Here is a 22,021-nt window from a genome sequence, read left to right on the forward strand (position 1 = left end):
CTCTTTCAGTAGCAAGGTTCCGATAGAATTTCTTTATGTCAATCTCTTCTTCTTAGTGGTAAAGGTGACTTGCTGGGACTCCTTTTTTTTCTGCCTTCTTTTTTGGTGACACCTTTTTTTTGGTGACAACTACTTGGGCTATGAGAGAGAAGCTCTGTTTGCATGCTTGTCAGACATCTCTCTTGATAATTCTGCTTTTCCAGTGGGTCTGAGACTCCCAGCATGAGTCTCATGGAATCATCTAGGTTAGAAAAGACCTTCAAGATCACCAAGTCTCTATTAGATTCTTGCTCATTAACACTTCAGGTGGGAGCAGGGGGGATGCTGGTCTTTTCTAGGTGATGACAGGACAAGCTACATAAGGTAAATATTAAAAACTGTTCCATAGTTTTAGTTCCTTTCCAGTTGGGTGATACCTTTAAGTTTTGTGAAGTTTAATCATAGAGATTAAGTTCTGCAGCTTCTAACAGAAACAAATTTATCTCTGATAGAACCAAAAACATGGGAACAAGGAAATTATGGTGCTTGAATTCATCTACCTGACTTTTTAGTATGGTTTCAACATTGACCAGTGTTGATCCTAAAGAGAAGGGATGACTTCTATATTTTGCTTATACTGATGATAATACATCAGTTTGCTAAACTTTCCATTTTTGTGCAGAATGCACAAAGAACAAGGTCATTAAAATTTCTCCTTAAAGAATGGGCATCATAGAATAGAGAAAAACAGCTTCTCAGTTATCCAACTGCTCTTTGTTCTTAGACAGGATCATTTCTCTGTATTTTTTTTTCCTGTATCTTAAAGCCTGACTAGTTCTAAATAAACCAAAAAATGTTCTTGGGAATAAGAAAAAATATGTGTGAATCTGCAGCCTGTTACTGTGGGCAGAAAGAATAAACACAAACACACACCCAAACTCTAATCTAATGGTAAAAGCAATAATGCCAGAAAACTTTGAGGCTGGCTATTATTTCTGGAGGAGATTTGTTTTGAAATTTTTAAACAGTTAGCGAGCAGGAAATTATACCCAGCATCTTAAGTGTTTCAGGGAAAAGGCCAGCAGCCTGACAACTTATCTATCATTCCACAGGTGTGTAAAACATCTCTTTCATACTCAGACTTACAGATCCATACATTTTCTATGACAGCCAACCCTTCTTTAAATGGAGTATAAAGGCGCCATTTTTTTTTTTATTATTTTTTTCTTTTTGCCAGTGACAGGCAAGCTACGTAGCAACATTTTTTCTTTTTTCTGATTTTCTGACATTACACTCCTCTCCTCCCTGCCAGAAATGTGTGACTTGACTTACTGTAAATCCCCAGAGCAAGAAGGTGATGAAGACATGAGGGGAAAGGGAAAGACAGTGAAGCCAGCATTTCGTAAGATTGCCCTGACAGCTGAGAGACAAATAAAACACCCTAAAATTTCTGCAGCTTTAACCTTAAGTGACTTCCACATGAGAAGGTTATTGCAGGGCAGGAACCTCAAACACTGGCCTCAGGGTCATGGGGCAGAGCCTGCTCCTGGTTCAAACACGTCTCTGATTCAGGGTACATCAGCACAGGCTCTCCCACCTCCCTGCCAGCAAGAAGAACAATTTTTGACAGGTCTTAAGTGGTGCTGGATACTAGGAGAACGGAAGCAGGTGGGCCATGGAAGGATGCTTTATGGCCATTTATTTGTTGTCAATTATATTATGTCCTTCAGAATAGAGAGGAATTTCTACAGCCATAGAAAAAGAGGATGATCATCAGATGATCATCAGCAGAAGCATTGTGAACAAATACCACACAGTTCAGAAAGAAGTGGCTATTTTTAAAACCATGTTTTCAAGTTTTGGATATCCAAGCATACAAGTAAAGGTTGCAACATCCCATCTGACACATCTCAAGACTGCTGCTAATGCAGCCTCAAGAGACACCACCTATTTCTTTAAAATCATTTGTCAGTCCAGAGGTTTAAAACTGATCCACCTAATATGACTGCAGCATATAAATATTCTGATGTGCAGTTTGCAGCTAAAGAGCAAGCAGAACTGACAGTAATGTCTGCAGGGACTTCCATTTCTCTGCAAAAGCCCTGTTCCACCACATACCTCCAGATGCTCTTTCAGACTGGTCTCAAACTAGACATGGTTTCAGAGGGGTGAGCGAGAGAGAGGACAGACACAATGTCTGGATGTAGCGGATGTGCATCACTCTGTTGAAAGATTAATTATACAAATGAGAGGTGTTATTTAGTCAAGAGAGGAAGGCATTTTGTGGTTTCTGAATTTAGTGATCTTTAGGTGAAGATGTTACAAAGAATAAAGCTGTATGTGACAATGGAGAGATGATCCACAAATGTGCAACTGAAAAGTCAGTAACAGTTCTAAGAAGCAGGTTTATTCATATTAAATTAATATAATAAAATGAATTCATATATGAAATATTAATTTATTGTGAATAAGGCAGCAGTCAAGTGCTTAGTGAGGAAGCAAAGCTTTACAGTGCAGGCTGCACACCTTTTCTGCAATAACTCAATTTGCTTACACAGCTCCTTTATTTTCTCTTCTGAAGTACTCTGACCTAACTGCACAGTGGTTGCCCAATGCAATATGGGACACTGTCTGGCAGAGTTAATTCTTAATTAGTTCTGCCACCTGTATCTGCAGAAAGCCTCACCTCCAGAGCAAAACAGTTCAACCACAGCAGCAGATTTTCTGGCATGGTCCATCCAAAGTGCATACAAAGGATAAAACCTTACTTTTCAACTACAGAAATTAATTCCACACTGATCTGATGCTCTGGCTGCACAGTTTTCTGTTGCTATAACCCAGGTACCATTATCTTTTAAACTGCTCTCATCATCCTCCAGCTCTCCACAGAGCTGATTTCACATGCTCCTGGCACAGTCAGTATCTCACTAGAGCTGCATCGTTTGTAACACTGAGGCACAAGGGATACAATATTTAGCTGACAACCTTTATATTCAGCCCAGACATCCCTTCCACTGGTGAGCAAACTCCCCAGACACTACGTGAGCAAACCCTATAGAATCCAGGCCAAAACATGAACCACAAGAAAACAACAATCTCCCTTTTATTATTATTTTTTAAATATATATATAAAACAGGCAATCTGTGAACAAAATACAGTCCTACAACAGTCCTGAAAAATTTCCATACTAGAGACTTCTGTTCTCACCACCACTTCTTCATAACTAGAGCAATCAGTGATCAAACAGCTTGTGGTTTTGTGAGGAATTTTTAACCCAATTGTAATACAAATGAACAAGATCTGAATAATGGAAAGGGAATGAAAAGCACTAATGAGATTTTCAACCCAAGTACATGGTTATCTTTGAGAGTTGAGAATCGGGGAGAGCATTTGTTGTTTTCATATTAAAGTTCCACTCCTCTTCTTTAGTTTTGTTCAGAGAGAGCCAAATATCTTGCATCATGTTCTTCCTTATAGCGCTTAAAGATGTGGCTCTAAATAAGAGGGAAGCCTCTTATTTGGGCTACTCTACCACTTTTTTTTTTTTTTTTTTTTTTTTTTTTTTTTTCCTGCAGTTAATACTGTTAAGCTTCCAAAAAACCAGACTGCTCAGAAAAATAAATCAGGCCACCTGCCTAATTTGTTCTCACCTATTCAGGGACAAGTGTCATCAGTAACAACCAAAGCCATTTCTCCTGCACCATGAAATGTGAATCATATCTCAGAATGATACCTGTGATACTCAAATACCTCTGGCGCACCACTAAACATGGGTCAGATCAAGATTACAGATTTCCCTCCTGCAAGGGTTTGCACCTGGCCTCTCTGGTTCTGCAATGGGGAGACAGGAAAGTTACTGGGGTTCTGTTCTACATCATTACTCTTTGGTCGGTGCCAAAACATAATCGTGTTTTGTCACTTGGATATTCAGAAAGTCAGAGTCTATAAGGGATTGTTCTTTTTAGCTTTTTTTTTTTTCATGAAAGTCAAATATGTTCTCTGTATTTTAACATGATAAATGCAATATCTAGACATTCATCTAATATAAACCCAAATTCAAGTTACAAAAAACAAGCAGAAGTTCCTCTTAAAGCATGGAGGGAAAAAAAAAGTTCATCTGCTGTTTAAAATCAAAACTCCAAAGAGAACATTTGTTTTGGAGTGGAAGAAAAATAGTCAGAAAGGAAAAAAAAATCAGCTGAAAGGAAAAATATGGAACTAAAATTATGGCATCACAATGAAAAGATAAGTAGATGAAATGAAAAGTATTTATCTGAATTAAATCAAATAAAATGAAAAAAAATATATTAATAAAAATATCAAAGGTCTTATTTTGAGCTTGATTCAATGAGCACAATCATTTTGCCTGCAATTTCCATTTCAAAACAAAAAAGTCTAGATCTTACACATATGTTCTAATATCTGCCTGTCTATTCAGTTACCCATTACGCATGCCTACAATGGTTTGTCTGGATGAAGTTACATAGACTTTTTGTCTTTGGATAAATAGTGCTGTAAATTAGCTACCATAAAACACAATGCAGCTGCTTCCCTTTGAACAATTAAAGTATGATGAACAATAGACAATGCTGTATGATAAATACAAGCAATTAACAAGGAGCTTCAGTGTACTTTTTGCCATTGTAATGGTTCACTTTATTAGGAAATACTGAGCCTGGATGCTATGGGATGCTATGACAATGTAATCAAATATTTTAAAAAAATAATAATTAATTAAAGAGCGGGTAGATCTTTAATTCTTATGATTGTTAATATCAATATGTAGTTTTACCAGACGACATTTTATTTTCCAAAACAGAAGTGATCTAGGAAATACCTTAAGTTAGTTATTCATATGGACAAAGACTGCCAAAATTACCAATGGGGTCAAATTAACTAACACCAGTAACTAATAACACGCAAAGGTGAACATGCATCTCATTCCTTCAGAATTTAGATCAATCTAAATTGTTTTTGGAGGTGCAATGCATTTAATTTGCTGAGTTACATCATATTCTTATATTTTTCTACCACCTCTATGCATATGCTTCTTATCAGGGATAGAAAAATTATTGCATTTTCATATGAACAGCATGCCCCTTCTATCCTATGGTCTTCACAGCCTGAACGACTCCTTCTCAAAAAGGTTTGGTTTCTTTTTCCATCCAGATGTGACTACTACGTCTGATCTCTTTCATCCTTTTCATTAGTCCCTTACTTGAAAATAATAGGCCACAATAACTCAATAATATAACAATAAACAGTATATGTCAGTATTACAGTATGCATTATGACTACAACACATTTATATAGCACCCAAAAATCCCCATTTAGAGTTGGAATACCAAGCACTAACAGACACAAAATTACCTGACATCTGGATCTCCTGTTCATCTGAATACCATCTCTTATCTGTACATCTTTGTTCATCTGACACTTCATTTACCATCAAGTGGGAATTTGTTCCCACCCTTTAAGATGTCACAGACCACCTCTTCTTCCTGCAATCACCTTGTGCAGAAAGAAAGAAGCTACAAGTCCATTCTGGGAAAACAAAACTGCTTTTCTCTTGTAATAAAAATACAACTTCTGTTCTGTAAGCGCTCTTTTGTTTTGTTATAGTTTGGGGGTGGGTTTTTTGTTATTGATTTTTTTTTGGCTTTGAAACACACACACAGGTGCCTTTTTGACCCTAAATTTTGGGTGACACATTTCTGGAAAGTTTGGAAAATAGAGATTAGGCAGTAATACCATCTGGAATCCCAGAGAGATGAAGGCATGAAGGCCTAACTGTGGTCACTGGGAAACCAAGTGACTCCTCTTCCCTGACACCCACCCTGAGCACTGCTATGCCACCTCTGGTCTCCTTGCAGTAAAGCAGATTCCCATAGATCCAGCTATAGAGAAAAGAAAGATGAACAGAGGCAAAAATACTAATACAAATTCACTATGTTGGCAGCACTGTAGGAGTCACCAGATTAAACAAGGAATTAATGTTTCCCCCAGACTTCTAAAAAATAAGGATTCAAATGGAACAGTGTGTAATCTTACATATGAAATATCAAGTGTATTCTAGGACCGGGAACTACATTGCTTGACCAGTGTGTGAAAAATAAAGTTGGTACAACTGCGTCTTGTGAAAGGGCTGCTCTTACCAGACTGCAGCCAAGAGGGCAGAATTTCAAGCGTAGGAGGGAAAGCAAGTGAAGAGCCTGCCTTCGTAATCCAATCCTTGTGGTACCTGGCTGGCAGGACAGAGTCTGAATATTTTGAGTACAGAGCTGGGCTACTTTGTCCTGGTACTTGGGCAATTCTGAATGTGTCCTGCTGGACACACAGAGATCTTTATCAGAGGGGATATTGTTCTGACTGCAAATAAAAAGGTCAGGCTAGAGACAGCAGTCTGGAGATAAAATAGAAGCAGGTCTTGCAGGAGCTGGCTGAAGTTTTTCTCAAGATAATGACAATTATCATCATAAATGAGTTCTGATTCACTGGAACAATCAAAGGAGAAATTATACATGAATTTTCAACCATTGTCAGTGCAAAGTACACAGAAACTTTCAAGTGTGCGAGCTGATAAACAAACAGGCTCTTGAAAAGCCAGGAGATAAAAGGAAAATGTTCAAGTCAGCTGGGAGCCATGCTGGATCTTTGAAGGGATTAAGGGAGGCAAGCTGGTGTCTGCAGCAGATGTATGAAAAATCCTTGCTGGGTAAGTACAGCACTGCTCTGCTGCACAGCCTGGTCTGCACACTGAATTTCCATCTCTCCCTTCTGAGTCTGGGAACCAGATGTCTCAAACCTGCAGAGAAAGGAAACCCCCAAGATGCACAAATACTGCCTTGCAAGCGTGGCTAGGAATTGAGGTTGCTATAGGAAAGGCTCATATATCAGTCTGAAAAGCTCTAGTAACAATAATGTCTCTTCTGACAACAAAAATAAGCCGTATGACAGTAAGACATCTTTCTTTTTTTCATCTCTATAAAACACCCTGCAACAATTTCTAGAGCTGCACCTTTTTCACAGGCTCAGTACTAAGGTCTGTAGCAATTAATGGTCAGGTTGCCCAAGCTTACCCCAAAACACTATGGTATACTGGCAAATGACACACGATGACTTCTGTTGTGAAGCTTGGTTTTTATGTCAGGAAAATATGCAAAGCCAAGTGCATTAGCTGAAATATTTTAAAATTATTTTCATCTTCCTTAGCAGACTAAAGAGGAAGTCACTAGTCAAAGGCATGTTCTTGCTCAGTGATTTTAGCTGCACATCATCCAAGCTTTCAGGTAAAAAGGCACACAGAGCAAGGCCTAATCTTTCTTTCTTCAGAGGTAGCATCTTAATATTTCTCTTTTTCAGAGGTAACATCCTCATCCAGGGCATGGGTTCAAACAGCCCATGAACTGAGAGGAACTATTTTTATCTATTCTATGTTAAAGAAATATAATCCCACAGTTATCACCTAGGCAAAGACCATAGCAATCCATAGTTGTTGTGGAGTGGAGCACTGTCCATCTTTCCCATCAAAATTATATGCATATTGCCTTCTATATATGCAAACTGTAGTAGATCTGGTTTTGAATCACCTAAATCTTCCCATATACCTGACATTTCTGTGCTCCTCAATTTCAGTCCCAGAACCTCAAGAGGTGAGAGTTTGCACCGTGGTACTTAATATTCTCATGGATTGTGCCCCATTCCCTTCCCCGGGGTACCATACTATTCATCATCTTCATATTCACGAAATAACACCAGAACAGAGCTGGGTACACATCCAAAACAGGTCCCTCCTCTTGCTTCCACCATTTCAGGGTGAGTTCCTTCCTTGCAACTCCCATGTAAAGCGTTCATGAACACTTCCCAGTGCAGGACAAGGTGCCTCCTGCCTGGTGCCAGTAACTAGACACGTCTGGTATCAGACAGCTCAAAATCTCCAAAGAGCTCTCATCTGAGAGACCTTGGCCAAGCCATGTCATTCCTTTGAACTTCAGACTTGACACCTGCAAAGCCTGGACAATGATAACAATCTCCATTGTGAAAACTCTTCAGGTCTGCTTCTGAGAAGTACTTTGGGACAGTCATATTTAATTTGCTATTGTTGTTGTCATTACTATTATTATAATTCCTATGAAGTTCTGTCATCTTCGTGAGTTCCTTACACATCAATAGGTATGTTGACAGAGCATGAATGACCGAGATGTCAGTTAAATTTACTGTGCTTCATAATATCAATGACTCTTTTCCTTCTGTAGCATCATATACTCAATCGTGATTCGAACCATCTGGATGAAGAGCAAAGCTCAGGCTGTCATTATATCCAGCTGCCCTGGTGAGTGTCAGCACACAGATGTCTCCAGACACATGATTTGAATCTGGCCAGTCCTATCAAATCTGGGAATGCCCACACATGTAGTGTTGAGCTGGGACCCCATCACTGTGGTGGGAATTGGTTTTCTATAACTGCTGACTCATATCTCTTCTCCACACTTTTTCCCTTGACACTAAATCTGCTTTCAAGAAATTATAGAAAACATCTGCAAGGAGAGAATTAAAAGTTAAAAATCTTTATTCTAGAACTCAGAATCCTTAATCTGAGAACTTTGCTCATTTTTAAAATTACTTATTTTATAGCAGACACTTAGATAAAACGTTTGCAGTGTTTTCACACGCCTTTGCAAGTTTGGATTTTGGTCAAGACCAAGGAGTCTGACCACAAATCATTACAAGAACCTCACTTGCCAGAAGACTTTCCTGTTAGTTATGAAGAGAATTATGTTCATTTACACTAATCCTTTTTACAACACAACTCAAAGAGTGCAGTGCACACAACCAGTTAGTACAGCTAAGTGGGGAGTGGTGACACATCAGACCGTGGTGACCAAGTTGCCAATACTTGCCTGAAGTAGGATCATGACTGTATTAGGAGGAAGTGTCCAAATGCATTGCTGTGCCTACTCGGATATCCTTTCATCATAACCTGACATCTGTTAACTATAATCTTGCAAAGATTTATTCCTCCATTGAAATGCTTGAACAGGACCCATTTCTAATTATTTTGCCTTTGTGACACAATCAGTATCAACTAACCTTGAAAAAAAAATGTTATTCTCCTCACCTAAGAGGTATATTTTGCTCTGGAATTCAAGTAATTTCCAGAAGTATTAAGTATGGACAATTTTCAAGGTTCTCTATGGGATATTTCACTGATAACATGTTTCACTGATAACAAACCCACATTAATTTTATTTACACTTTTTGCTTGCAAATTACAAAGCCTGGATATGCTGTTTTTGTAAGAGGTGCCAAAGGTCATGTACACAGAGTTATTTCCAGTGACATTCATTAAAATTTCAGTTCTTAGCTCGGACTACTGGAGCTGAGATATGTTTTGACAAAAAATAACCTTCTTGTGTATTCACTATGGTGAACCTCATTATTCTCATCCGGCAACATGAGCAGCAAATTGACATTAATAATGAAATCAAGCATATTATTAAAATCATGCTGGTACTGCTATTTAAATACAGCACTTGATTCTCATAGACATTAGTGTGGCTTCGGAGGAAATTAGATCAACCAGCCTTGGTGTAAGACTGAATAGAATTTGTTTCTCAATTCAAGGCACATTTCATTTCTGAAAAGCTAGCCTAACGGTATTTCATGTTTCATTACTGAGTAAACATGAAGACTAAAATGCATGACTGATTATCTAAGGCATCACAAAGACTAAGAGGTCAAGGGAATGGAGTAAGTAGCTTTCAAAAGCCACCTAACTGAAATGCAGTTAAAAAGTGAACAGGTAGTCTGTTTTGCCAGGTTATCTCTCATGTTTTCTTAACTGCAGTTGCCAGTTTCTTTCAGAAAACCTCTCTTATGACACCACTTTAGCTGCATTTTTGCAGCTGTGATGGCCAATGCTTTTTGTTAGACTGATACTGTTGGGCATGTCATCAGTGTTTCTCCTGACCATGCGCCCAAGTCTTGAGGACCAGGGATATGCAGCTGCCACAAAACTTCAGGAAGATCTCCTTTGCTTACATTTCCACTTTTGATTTTGAAAGGCTTAGGTTTTGAGTGTCCAACTTAAGCAGTCTTGCAAGCATCTGAATTTCAGGAAATACTGAGCCCTGCTTCCTTACACTGAGGAAGGGACGTGCTTGCATATCACTGTCCTGACTGTGAAAGTGCATGCTGACACATCCACGCACCAGCCTTGTTCTTCACTAACTGACTTATTCTCTCCCCAGATGGGAAAACCTTCTCTGCTGGCTACACCAGTCGTGGGTTCATATCCAGAGCAAAAGTGAAAGCCATCAAGTACAGCATTGTAATTATTCTTGGTAAGTAAAAACAGAAGAATAAAAGCCTCACAGCTGCAGCTGGGAAGGAGGGAGGATGATGCTGAAGTTAGGAGCTGGTTTTCCTTAGCTCCCTCCATCACCAGCAAAAAAAGTGCATTAGGTGGTTCAAAGAAGGAGCTTTACTTAAAGCCCTGACTTGCTTTCTGACCGTGTCCCCTGCTCTCCTCTGACTGATAGTATCCTATTTTAGGCACTTGACATATGCCTCAGGTGCAATGATACACATAGCCCTTCCTGCATGTAACGAAAGTAAAGGAGGGACATTGCCTAAAAAGAGCAAAGGAAGATGTCGCCTCCTTCTAATCCAGTCTGCTAAGAGAGTCTGAGTTGTCTTCTAGATTTAGAGAATATAGCCTGAATATAAGCTGCTGGGGCAGGGCAGGGAAAAGAAGGAGAGGCAAGAGATGCAGAGCAATTGAATTTGATGTCAGAAGCATGTTCCCTGCCAAGGTGGGAAGATGAGCTCTCCTTGCCCAACCAGGCCGTGTATGACTCAGTGCAGGTGTCCTCCGTCTCCCAGGGAGATGACATTATCCTGATGGAATTAGGAGGCTGACATTTTATCTCGATAAATAAAGGCAGCGTCACACAGGGCTTGCGATTAGCTGCCAGAGACGGGCTGGGAGGCAGCAGAAGCTATTTACTCCCCAGGGCTGACAACCTTCAGCTACCACTGCAAGAGAGATCATTTCTCTTTCCAACCCTAGGAAAAATTCAGATTGATTGATACCACGATAATAGCTACTACTGGAGGTGCTTAGTTCACCAGTTAGCAGTAGTGTCTGTAGACATGAAAGATGCCGGTGTGATTCATGCCTTTCGGAAGACCAAGAGCATCTTTTCTGTGTGACAATCAGAGAGAGTTTTTGTCAGAACTGGCTGCTTATTGCAATGCTATCAGATGTCAAGAGCTCACCGGGGTGCTCAATATTTCAAAGGACCTTGATAACATCAGGCACACAGCATTTCGCAATGTGCAAGCACATTAAGACACCTAACATTCAGGACTTTCTCTGAAGCCACCTAAAATTCTGCACAGTCAGTGCTGTGATCCACATGCTGACACTGCTTTTTTGTTTTGCTGGTACCTGTGCATGGACACCATCAGTTTGGTTACCCTAGAAAAAAGGAGGAGAGCTTACCTCTTCCTCACACACTCACTGAGCATCCTGCTATACACCAACTTAGAGATGCTGCTTAATATAACAAGAAAGCAAGCATGACTGCTGCTTCTGCTGACTCATTTGCATCAGGGGGAGCACATATGTCTGATCTCACAGAAAACTGAACATTTGCAACCCAGGTGTCTACAATTTATGAGTGACCTGTCTGTCCCATCATTTTCAATAACCTTTGTGACAGGATTTGACAGAAATTTATGAAAAACAGATTCATTCCCTATGCCTGCAAATAAAGATAAAACCATGGCCACTTCACTTCTAGCCCCTCCAAACAAAAGCTACGAATGATGCAGCCTTCTCTTCGCTTCCTCAGATATGCCTCTCAAATAGCAGTACAGGAATCAAGAAAATCTTCCTGCACGCCCCACCTACACAGCACCTCCAGCTAGCATGTAAAATGACATGTTGGCCTACTATAATTTGGTGTGAAAGTGCCAGTCCTTGCTGCTGGGTGTTTAAGAGCCTTTTCTTAACAGGTGGCCGTGACAGGCAGCACTGCCACAAACTGGCACTTTGGTGCTGTGTGCTTTTAGACTTGCTGCTCACTCAAGGGACCATTAAAAGAACGCTTCTCTATAAGTGATGATGCTTTAACTGGCTACCTATTTACCCTTTATGTGTTGTGCAGTGTTCAGAGTGCCTCGATATGTCCAGAGGGAGCACTCTAAACACTTAAAGGAGCACACATAATCTTTTTTTTATGGGCATTAAAATAAAGATAAAGACAAATAGAAACACAATCTAATAACTATTCTCTTAAATAAGACCCTGAATAGGGAGAGATATTTCTTGCATGAACAAATATTTATGTGTTATGACAGTCTCTCTATGTGTGTCCGTGATTAACTCCCTAAATCGCTATAGTCTCTAACGTCAAGCTCTTCCTCTGCCTCTGTTGCAGCATTTGTTCTCTGTTGGAGCCCTTATTTTCTGTTTGATATCCTGGACAACTTCAACATCCTCCCTGAGACCAAAGAGCGCTTCTTTGCCTCCGTGATTATTCAGAACCTGCCGGCCTTGAACAGTGCCATCAACCCCCTCATCTACTGCCTGTTCAGCAACCGCCTCTGCCCGCCCTTCGAGTACTGCTCCTTAACTCTCACCCCCACTATCCCTTAGGAAGGGAGGGAACACATAACACAGTTGCTAAACTCACCACCTGTTCTCATCCTGTTTTAATCCTGAATGTTCCTTATTTTCCTTAGGGAAAGAAGAACACGAAGGCTGGAGGGAACTTTTCGTGACCAAAGTGATGGAGGGCAGGAGATGCAGGTCCTCTCCAAACCAGAATACATCTAGTGTAAACGATGCTCCACATAGCCACACCAGGACCTGTACCAAGGAGGGTGGAGATTTTCCCTGAGAATAGAAGGACACCATGCACAAACCAACCGGACAGAGCCTGTACCTCGCTGTTGTTGAACAGCATGAGTGTTTTGGACCAGCACTGCATCTTCAGCCATTGCATGCCACCAGGACCAAGCTCGCTGCGTGTGGTTTGCATGCCACTTTCATGATGGCTCATTTTGACCATCTGTTTTCAAGCAAGCTGTAACATATACGCACTCCAAATGGAAAAAAAATAAATAAATTAAACACAATGTAAACAGTGTCTAGTCTGAGTCTTCTCTTTATTCTTCAAGAGCATCTCAAAGCCATCTATTGTACCATGTAACTCACAGATCTAGTAAAGAGTATTGACAAATAATTATGGGAGGAGACCATTCTTAAAATAAAGGCACAGGCACTTTTCCAATGATAACACACCACTGTCAATTTGCATAATTACATATTGGCTTCACATGCAACCACACCTTACAATCTCATTTCCAGAAAGAAAGGGACTGCAGGGCTGGGTGGCTGTCCCCTGCCTCTCCTGGCTGTGCTTCTCAGCTCAAGCTGGTCCTTCCATCCACATAGCTCGTGTTCCCCTCCCCTTTTTAAGCAGTCTTTTGGGGATACTACGCTTATACTACCTAAAGAGAGCTGCCATATAGGGCACTCCAGCTGTACAGATCGATCTTGCCACCACACAGCAGCATTTCTCTGTCTCATGCCCTACATATTCATACCACTTAAGTCATGGAGGGAATCATGTAAGCTATTAGGGAACTTCAGAGGTGGAGAAAGGCCTGGGTGACATTTTAAAACTCAAATGATGTTCATGAGAAATTATATGTTGATGGTCCAGTCTTGTTTATTCTTGTAAGGTCCACAGAGCACCAGCTACCAGGCAGAGCTTTGCTGTAAAATACCCCTAGCTGTTGGGACATCACAGAATTGTAGGGGTTGGAAGTGACATACCCTTCCCCAGGCCCCTGGATTTGAAGACAAATGGTCTCAAATGGGTTTAGCAGGTGGGTGAAGGCTATTGATTTCAACACTCGTTTTACTATAAGGCAGCTTAAAGTGCTTGCATGATAATGCACTCTAACCAGCTGCATGGCATGTTTTTACTCCTCCCTGTGCAAAATTAGCAATCTTACTCAAGTGGAATCTATTTAAACAGCTTTTTTTTTTTTTTTTTTTTTTTTTTAAGTGACTCTACACTGGGTTTGTTCACTGCTAAACAAGAACTGAATAAAATTGATTTAATTACCTACATTACAAAAAGCTTTTTTTCTAAGTAAGAGATATATAAAATCATGGGACTCTACATTGTCAAGAAAATAAGTAAGGTTTCTCTTTTTATTATGAAGAAATTCTGTTACATCTCAGTTTTAATACCAGCTTAATTAAAACCATGAATCCACACCACCCTTCACTGCAGCTGCCTTGGATAGATTGTATGTAAGAACTAGACAATATTTTTTTGTGCGCCTCTCATAACATTCCCAAAAATGAACTGGTTTGTTTAAGCTTCATAATGATATGAGCTTTTCTTTGTTCTTTTAATTTTCCATTTGATACAAATACACTGGTTGCCTAATTTTGGACATTTAGCAGAGTTCATAGACTTAATAGGAGCCTTCTCTTCTCCAGGCTGAACAACCCCAACTCCCTCCGCCTGTCTTCATTGGAGAGGTGCTCCAGCCCCTTATTCATCTTTGCCACCCTCCTCTGGACTTGTTCTAATACTTCGACGTCCTTGTGCTGGGGGTCCCAGGGCTGAACACAGCATTCCAGGCAGAGCCTCACGAGAGCAGAGCAGAGGAGGACAATTATCTCCCTCCACTTGCTGGCCACAATTCTTTTAATGCAGTCCAGGATATTGTTGGCTGTCTGGGCTGCAAACACACATTGCTGGCTCATATCAAGCTTCTTTTATCAATGCACCTAGGTCCTTCTCCTCAGGGCTGCTCTCCAGCCTGTGTTTAGCTTGGGATCATCCTGCCCCAGATGCAGGACCTTGTACTTGGCCTTGCTGAACCTCAGGAGGTTCAGCACACACCCAACTCTGAAGACTGTCAAGGTCCCTCTGGACAGCATCCCCTTCTTCCAGTACATTGGCTTCACTGCACAGCTTGGTGTCATTGGCAAACTTGCTGAGGGTGCACTTGATCCCACTGTCCATGTCACTGACAAAGATATTTTGCTATGATACAGATTGATTTGTCTTCCACCAAGATTTCTTAAATGTCTCTAAGATTCAAAAGGCATGAATGAATAAAGGTCTCTATTCTACAAGTCACATAAACATTTATACATGAATTGTTTTTAGGGTAATTGGGTCCACAAGTATGATTATAGAAGTAGGCTTATGCAATATGGCTTTACAATACTAGATATTGCAAATATCACACCCATACTGGTAGCATTCTCTAAGAAGGCCACATAAGCAAAAGAAGTGAGACTAGTCCTTATTTTAGTTCAAGCCCTGGTGTCTTAAAAAAAAAAAAAAAAAAAAAAAAAAAGCAAGCTTTACAGTTGTTAAGATTTCATATTTTTTGACACTTCAAGACACAGCAAAATCCTCTCTCAAACCAAGAGCCTCTATTCAAAGCCTAGGAACAAGTGGCTCAATAAAAAAAAGAATATTTTCAACACAGCTTTGGTGAAGAATTTCTGAAGAGATGAGTGCTTTCAGGCACCACCAGCCTGAGATACCTGAGAATAGTCTCTTGGCATTCACAAGGAACATGCTTGTTGGCAAGATGCCCCAAGTTATGAGTCCCTTCAGAAAGTCCTACCCACGCTGTTTGTACAGATTCATTTCACACAAGAACCCAGAAGGCATAACGCTACCTGCCATTTCACTTTACTCATCACAAGGACTGCATGCACTCTTCAGAAGTACTTGATGAAAACAGAGGAACTACAAAAGAAAGAAATTGCAGAAAGCACAACAAAAAAGTGTATATACATTGTTGTCTTAAATACCTTTTTTTTTTTTTTTTTTTTTTTTTCAAGTGAGGAATCATTCCATGATGAAAATAAATCACAGCAGAAGCTATCTAACTTCCACCCAACAGCCTGGTGCTTACATGAAGAGAGATTTTAGTTTATTCACCAACCCTTGAAAAAACATGATCGATCTGGGGAGTAGATGCAATTTTTTCTGTAAGGTAAAATATGTTTCATTTTCTTTAGCAAACTGTAATTTATTGTACATAGCATTCAATTTAGATAAGCATTATAGCTGAATGGTTCATCAGATTATCTTCTGTCATGTTTGATGGCATCCTATTCTGAGCATGCATAAATTATGGGGGTAGAGGGTTAGGCATACAAACACAGGCATGAATTTACAAATAGACACTGCTTATACCTCATACTGACTTACTTATAGTGGTACATAATTAGAAACTCAACTGTTAATTTAGACTCAAGTGATGCAAATGAAAAGGGGCTAAAATTCAGCAGCTTTAATAAATTCAGTAAAAATGAACAGACTGAGGCATCTCATAGAAAGAACTGGATTATCTTTACCACTGGATTAGCAGAAATCTTATGAAATGTACCATCTATCATATATGCTAATAATCAGTTGCATCAATTTCAAGACATTCAACTACAGATTGGGAGCTCATCAGCTGGAAACATCTGTGGAGGAGAAAGTGTTGGGTGGATCCATAGCTCAGATAGTGCCTGGTTATTGACAGCAATGCAGCCAGTGGCAGCAGGAGCTAACACGATCCCAACATGTATCTGGTAAAGTACTAGTCAGAAGAGCTAAGGCTGCATTAGCACCATTGTGAGCCCCTGTTGAGACTACTCAGCACGAAACATGAAAAAGAAGGGACGTGGAAAAAAAAAAACAGCCTGTGGTTGTGGCTTGTTGGGGCTAGTAAAATGGAAAGCAGAAGAGGGATATTTATATTGACTGGTAACACATCTGGAATGTTGACCAAAGAAAAGGAGCAAGAGAAGAGAACTACTTAAGTAAGTGATACATTTGCCACAAACACCACCCCCTAGAATAATTTTACCATGAATAAATTTGAATAAATTTGGCAGACATAATTATCAGCTTGCTTGAATCTTATTGTATGAGTCAGTAACAAACTTTTGGGGAATAAGACTTTTCATTTGTGTTATGGCTGTTTATTGAGATTTAAACACAAGGCAAAGCACACACCTTTGTGCTTTACATAGAAGGGAAGGAGAGGAAGGTGTTGGTTCCTCTCATTTTGCATGAAGCTAATGGCCATACCTTTGCAACTGTGCAGCAAGGAGATCTAATATGAACAATATCAGTAGGGGACATTTATTTGCAGACATCATATCTTCTGTAGTCAAACTGATGAAGCTGGAAAAGCAAACTAACTTTCAGATGTGCACACTCTCACCATCTCTGCTGTACCAGCTCACATCACAGGTTTTAGAAAAGTACAAGGTAGCACCTGACCCTTTTGCTGATGCTCAGACTTTCAGGTTGAGCCCAATACTGATGGTAACATACTTATGCAAATATTACTCTTTGAAGCATAATCCTCTTTCCTCTTTGCCTGAGATACCATGGCTCATGCCATGCTAGAGGCTTGCATACAACCCGGCCCCCCACACCTGGTGGTAGCTGAGTTGCCACTGTACTGACTTCACACATGTTCATGGTTCCGCAAAGCAGTGATTGAGAGCTTGCAAAGTGGCACATGTTTATGCATGACTGCACCTCCTGGGCAGTACAGCCTAATGCCAAACGAAAAATTCATGTAGCTGTAAATTAACAAAGCATCCCTGACTTAAAGGATTTGGGTCCCTTAAGTGTATTACACAGAAAATTAAAGAGAAGTCAGACTCTCTTGATCACGCTAAAAGCTAAAAGGTACTTTATGAAGCTACTGTAGAGCAAAAAGACTTTAAAGTGATCAAATAGGAAAATATCACTAAGTAAGTCCCATTTGGAGTCCATAGCTTAATCTCCTTATTTGGGAGAGAAAGATTACTGCAAGAGAGTTTTTAAAAACCTAGACAGGGGAATTACTGATTTGAATAGACATCAGGTAGGTGGAAGTGTGCTCAGTGTTGATATGCTACCAAAATAACAATTTAAAGATGACTGCTTAGCACTGTTCATAAAATGACACAAATGTAGAATAATTCATGGAGGAAAAGCAAATGCAGTCACTCTTTCAGAAATACTTGGAAATTCACCTGAATCTCTCCTAGAGAATGGGCAGTTAACATGGTTATTCCCATGGAGCAGGGTGTAGAATTATCTGGGAATATTTATTTAACTTGAGCAAGAAATCACTAGTTTTCAGGAAGCTTTAATTTTGAAGGTTTTTGCACACAGAGAACATCTTCTGGATGGAACATACTCAGGGAAACATCTTAGGAAGGGCCTGGCTCTGTGGCAACAAAACCCCTTGGGCTCATGAATCCCCATTCAAAAAGTGGGAAGACCCACACTGAGGAGCACCCTGGTGCTGCCTTTGCTTTCTCACCCCTCTTTCTCAGTTTTCCTTCACTTCCAAAACAAGATTTTCATGTGCTTCAGGACTTCTCATTGTTGGATGCTAGAAAAATGTCTGAATTCTTAAGAAAAAAAAAAAAAAAGCAAATTAGTTCAATCCAGAGGTTGAGAGGGGGTAACAGGGTACTGCCTCAGTTCCCTAAAAAAAAAAAAAAAAAAGGTTGATAGGAAAGAATTGCAGCATATGATATTTGATGTCTACAGTAAATGTTCATTTCAAATCCCACAGCCACGAGCGAGATACATACTTACTGTATGGAGACACACTGTTAATATGGCTCAGTAAGGTATAAGAAAGGGCCAGTTAGGAACCCAGCACTACATGTCTGAACCTGTTTAATATTCTGAGCCAGACTCTCAATTCTTGCATCTCAGCATGGCTTTGTCACCTTCAGTTGAAGCTATGTTGCTTTTTAGACCAGGACTACATTCATGCATTAAGGACTATAAGTGTGAACCATTATGAGCTACGATCAATCATCAGAAAACAGACATAATTATAATTTTATAATTATGAGAATAATTGGAAAAGATTAGTATTCTACCCAGCTGGAGACTTCGCAAAAGCCTGAAGGCAATTAAGCTGCTATAATTTTAAAAGTATCTAATCAATTTAATTTCTTTTCTTATATAAAGCAGCATGAACTTCAGTTTGCATTGTCAGAGGAGGCATGTTGAGTGACAAATAAACATCACTGGTAGATCAATCCAGCCTTATCACAGGTCAAGAAGATTCTTCTTGCTGGTTCTTGTAGGCCTTGATGGGTCTCTGTTTGAGAGCACAAGACCTCTTTAACATGTTTACATTTACTGTTTCAGGAAGCACTGAACTGAATTAACTGGCACCTCAACACAAACTGACATTTAAAAAACAGGTTGCAGAGACTTTTTCAGGTTAGTCAAGCAAAACGCTAAGAGAGAATAGTGCACATAGACATGCAATCATTTAAGAAAACCTAAGAAACAGGCATCAATTAAAAGGTGCCAGAAAGGAAAAAAATAATCCATACTTCCTAGAAGCTCATTCCTACTTCCCAAAAAACTGTCCCAATAACTATAACTATAACTATATATATATATATATATATATATATATATATATATTAAGAGATTCAAATTACACTACAGAAAGGAAATTCATAGAATACCAACCGTCTGGAAGCCAGATATTCAATGACAGTATAGGGCACAGAGCACAACAAGACTATTGCATCAACTTCCTACCCGCTCTTGGTATTTCTGTGGGCTCAGCAGTGGTATAACGTAATTTCTGGCTCATTGAGTATACTTAGAGTCACACCTAAGCATAAAACTTAACTACCAACTGAAAAACAACCCAAAGCAATATGAGGAACAGCATAGGCCTCTCTCTACTTGAGATAAGAGCTCTGCTGAGTTTCACTCCTTCTCACCCTTAACTGGGATTAAGCAACACAAGCTCCATTGGACACAATGCAAAGGTCCTGAAAGGAAAAAAAAAAAAAAAAAAAAAATTGCTGCCCTGGCCTCAGATTGTGAATAAAAGCCACTGACTTTCAAAAGTCAGTATTCTGGAGTATTTCACAGTTGCCAGTGCCTTCATGAAGAAGTTGGAGGAGTCAATGCTGCAACTTCTCCTTGCACCCTGGGGAAACCTTGGCTGCTGTAGGATTGCTGCATCCTAAACCCCAGACTGGAGAGAGAGAGGGAAGCAGGCTGGAAAGAATCCAGGAAAGATTTACAAGTCAAAATCCACTTTGAAGTCCATCATTTGAGTAGCTCTCTGGCACCCTTGTGCACATGTGGGGTTATGAGAACAGGCAAGAAGGTGGGGGCAATAGGACCCTGACCATCCTGCTTCATATTCAGAGCTGGTCTGGACACCTCTGCATGCTCCCACACCACACAGCCACCCAGACACTGCCTCTGCTCATGTGCCGCTTTCATATCGAGGCCACAGTCAAACCAAGTAAGATGAGTGTCTTTTTAATAAAGTGAAAGCTTTCGGATAAGAGTCAGCACACCTGGTTGCTTTGCTGATGGTTCAAGAGACACGAGCAAAAGCCAAGCTTCAAAATAAAAGTGCTTTCCCTGCCAAGACATTGTTTTTTGAGATTCATGATACAGCAATCTGATTTTAGTATTTCTGTGGTGTATGAAAGCCACCCACCACTCCATCTCTGCTGCACAAAGCTAATGTGGCTCAGATAATTAACTAAAGGACAAATGGTTATCAAGCTACTGGATGTCATTAATTCACCACTGGAGTCATTAATCCCTTCAAACGTATTACCATTGCTCTATTGACTGACATCCCTTATGCGATCAGCTGAATTTAGTTCATGATCTTTTCAATCACAAAATGCACGACTGCAGTTCTCCTCTTCTGAATTGCTACATTAGCCTCCTCCGATGTTTGAATCACAAGGATTTGTGAAGCTTCTGCTGTTATCTGTTAAAGTTATTCTATTAAAGTGATTTATGGTTTGTACTATTTTAGGTGGCATACCTGCAAGCAGAGGCAGAAGTGTCACTTCTGTTCTAAAGTGCCTTTTAAATCTTTTAATGCATTGCAGAAAAGGAGAGGGGGAAAATGAAAAAAAAATGTTTCTAGTAGAGAGTGATTCCCAAGAAAGTTTGTTTACAGCACCCTCCAGGCACCAACAGGACTGCAGCATATTTTGGCATATTAAGCCTCTTCCCCTCTCACATTTGAGGCTTTTCCCTTTTCCCCTCCCCATTGTGGCCCCTTTAATCCCTTAGGGCACATCAGGAACCCTCCCATTGCCTCGCCTGGAGCACGCTATCCTGGTGGCCTCCACCCAATCCTCCAGCCCCACTTGCTATGCAGACAAAGGGCAGACATCTCAGAAGGAAACAAGGAGACTAGCAGGGGACACACAGGGCTGGCTCTGGGCAATTGCTCTCTGCTGAAGGTCTTTTCCCCAGCAGTCACTTTGCCACCAGATGTTATGCAGTCTGAAGCCTGAAGGCAGGCCAAAAAGGGCATGTAGAAATAACATATTTCACTGTCCATCCCAGTTTCATAGTGGTCATCTGATTTTGTATGCTCATCACCCACTTGGAAATAAAAATGAGATCTCTTCTGCAAAACAATGATAATGTCATACAAATAAGTACAGGCAAAGGCTGAGTCTTCACAAAATCATGGCAAGGTCATACAGTAAGTTAGTCTTACACAGACAAAAGGCGTTTTAATAAAGTCAAACACCAATGTATGCATAGAGGCATTTTCTTTGTCAAGGGAAAGTAGCACTGCAGCTGGAAATCCCAAGACTAGAAAGGATCTAGAGAGAATAATGACAAATCAGCAACATAGCATGAGCTCCCAGTGTGACCTGAGGCTGAGAGGAGATCAGATAGAAGAAAGGAGCTTTTCTATACCCTTCCATACACAATGGGAAGGACAGGATTTGCTATCACATCTTTTTCAAAAAGCATTTACAAAACTTGGGTAGGCTGTCCCCAAAGAGCCATAAACAAATCTGAGAATAGAAGAAAGTCTCCTACAGTAATAAATTTCAGAATCAATCTCTTTTCCATAGAAAAAGATTGCCAATAACAACACCTAAGAACTTTCACAGGAAGAAAAAGTGCTAAAAAATAAGTTTAGTGGAGCAAGACATAACACATCAGTAGT

General features: G+C 40.1%; 1 protein-coding gene across 1 annotated transcript in view; it reads left to right on the forward strand.

Annotated features, from left to right (window-relative positions):
* Positions 1 to 12,824, forward strand: part of NPSR1 (neuropeptide S receptor 1) — a 62,291-nt gene extending 49,467 nt beyond the window's left edge. The window contains exons 6-9 of the mRNA XM_032182619.1: positions 8,236 to 8,312; positions 10,231 to 10,323; positions 12,427 to 12,607; positions 12,731 to 12,824. Coding sequence (XP_032038510.1) covers positions 8,236 to 8,312; positions 10,231 to 10,323; positions 12,427 to 12,607; positions 12,731 to 12,824 — 445 coding nt within the window. The remainder of the gene's footprint in view (positions 1 to 8,235; positions 8,313 to 10,230; positions 10,324 to 12,426; positions 12,608 to 12,730) is intronic.
* The last annotated feature ends 9,197 nt before the right edge of the window (positions 12,825 to 22,021 follow it).

Source organism: Aythya fuligula, chromosome 2 (assembly GCF_009819795.1).
Source record: "Aythya fuligula isolate bAytFul2 chromosome 2, bAytFul2.pri, whole genome shotgun sequence".
In the NCBI taxonomy this organism is placed as follows: Eukaryota; Metazoa; Chordata; class Aves; order Anseriformes; family Anatidae; genus Aythya; species Aythya fuligula.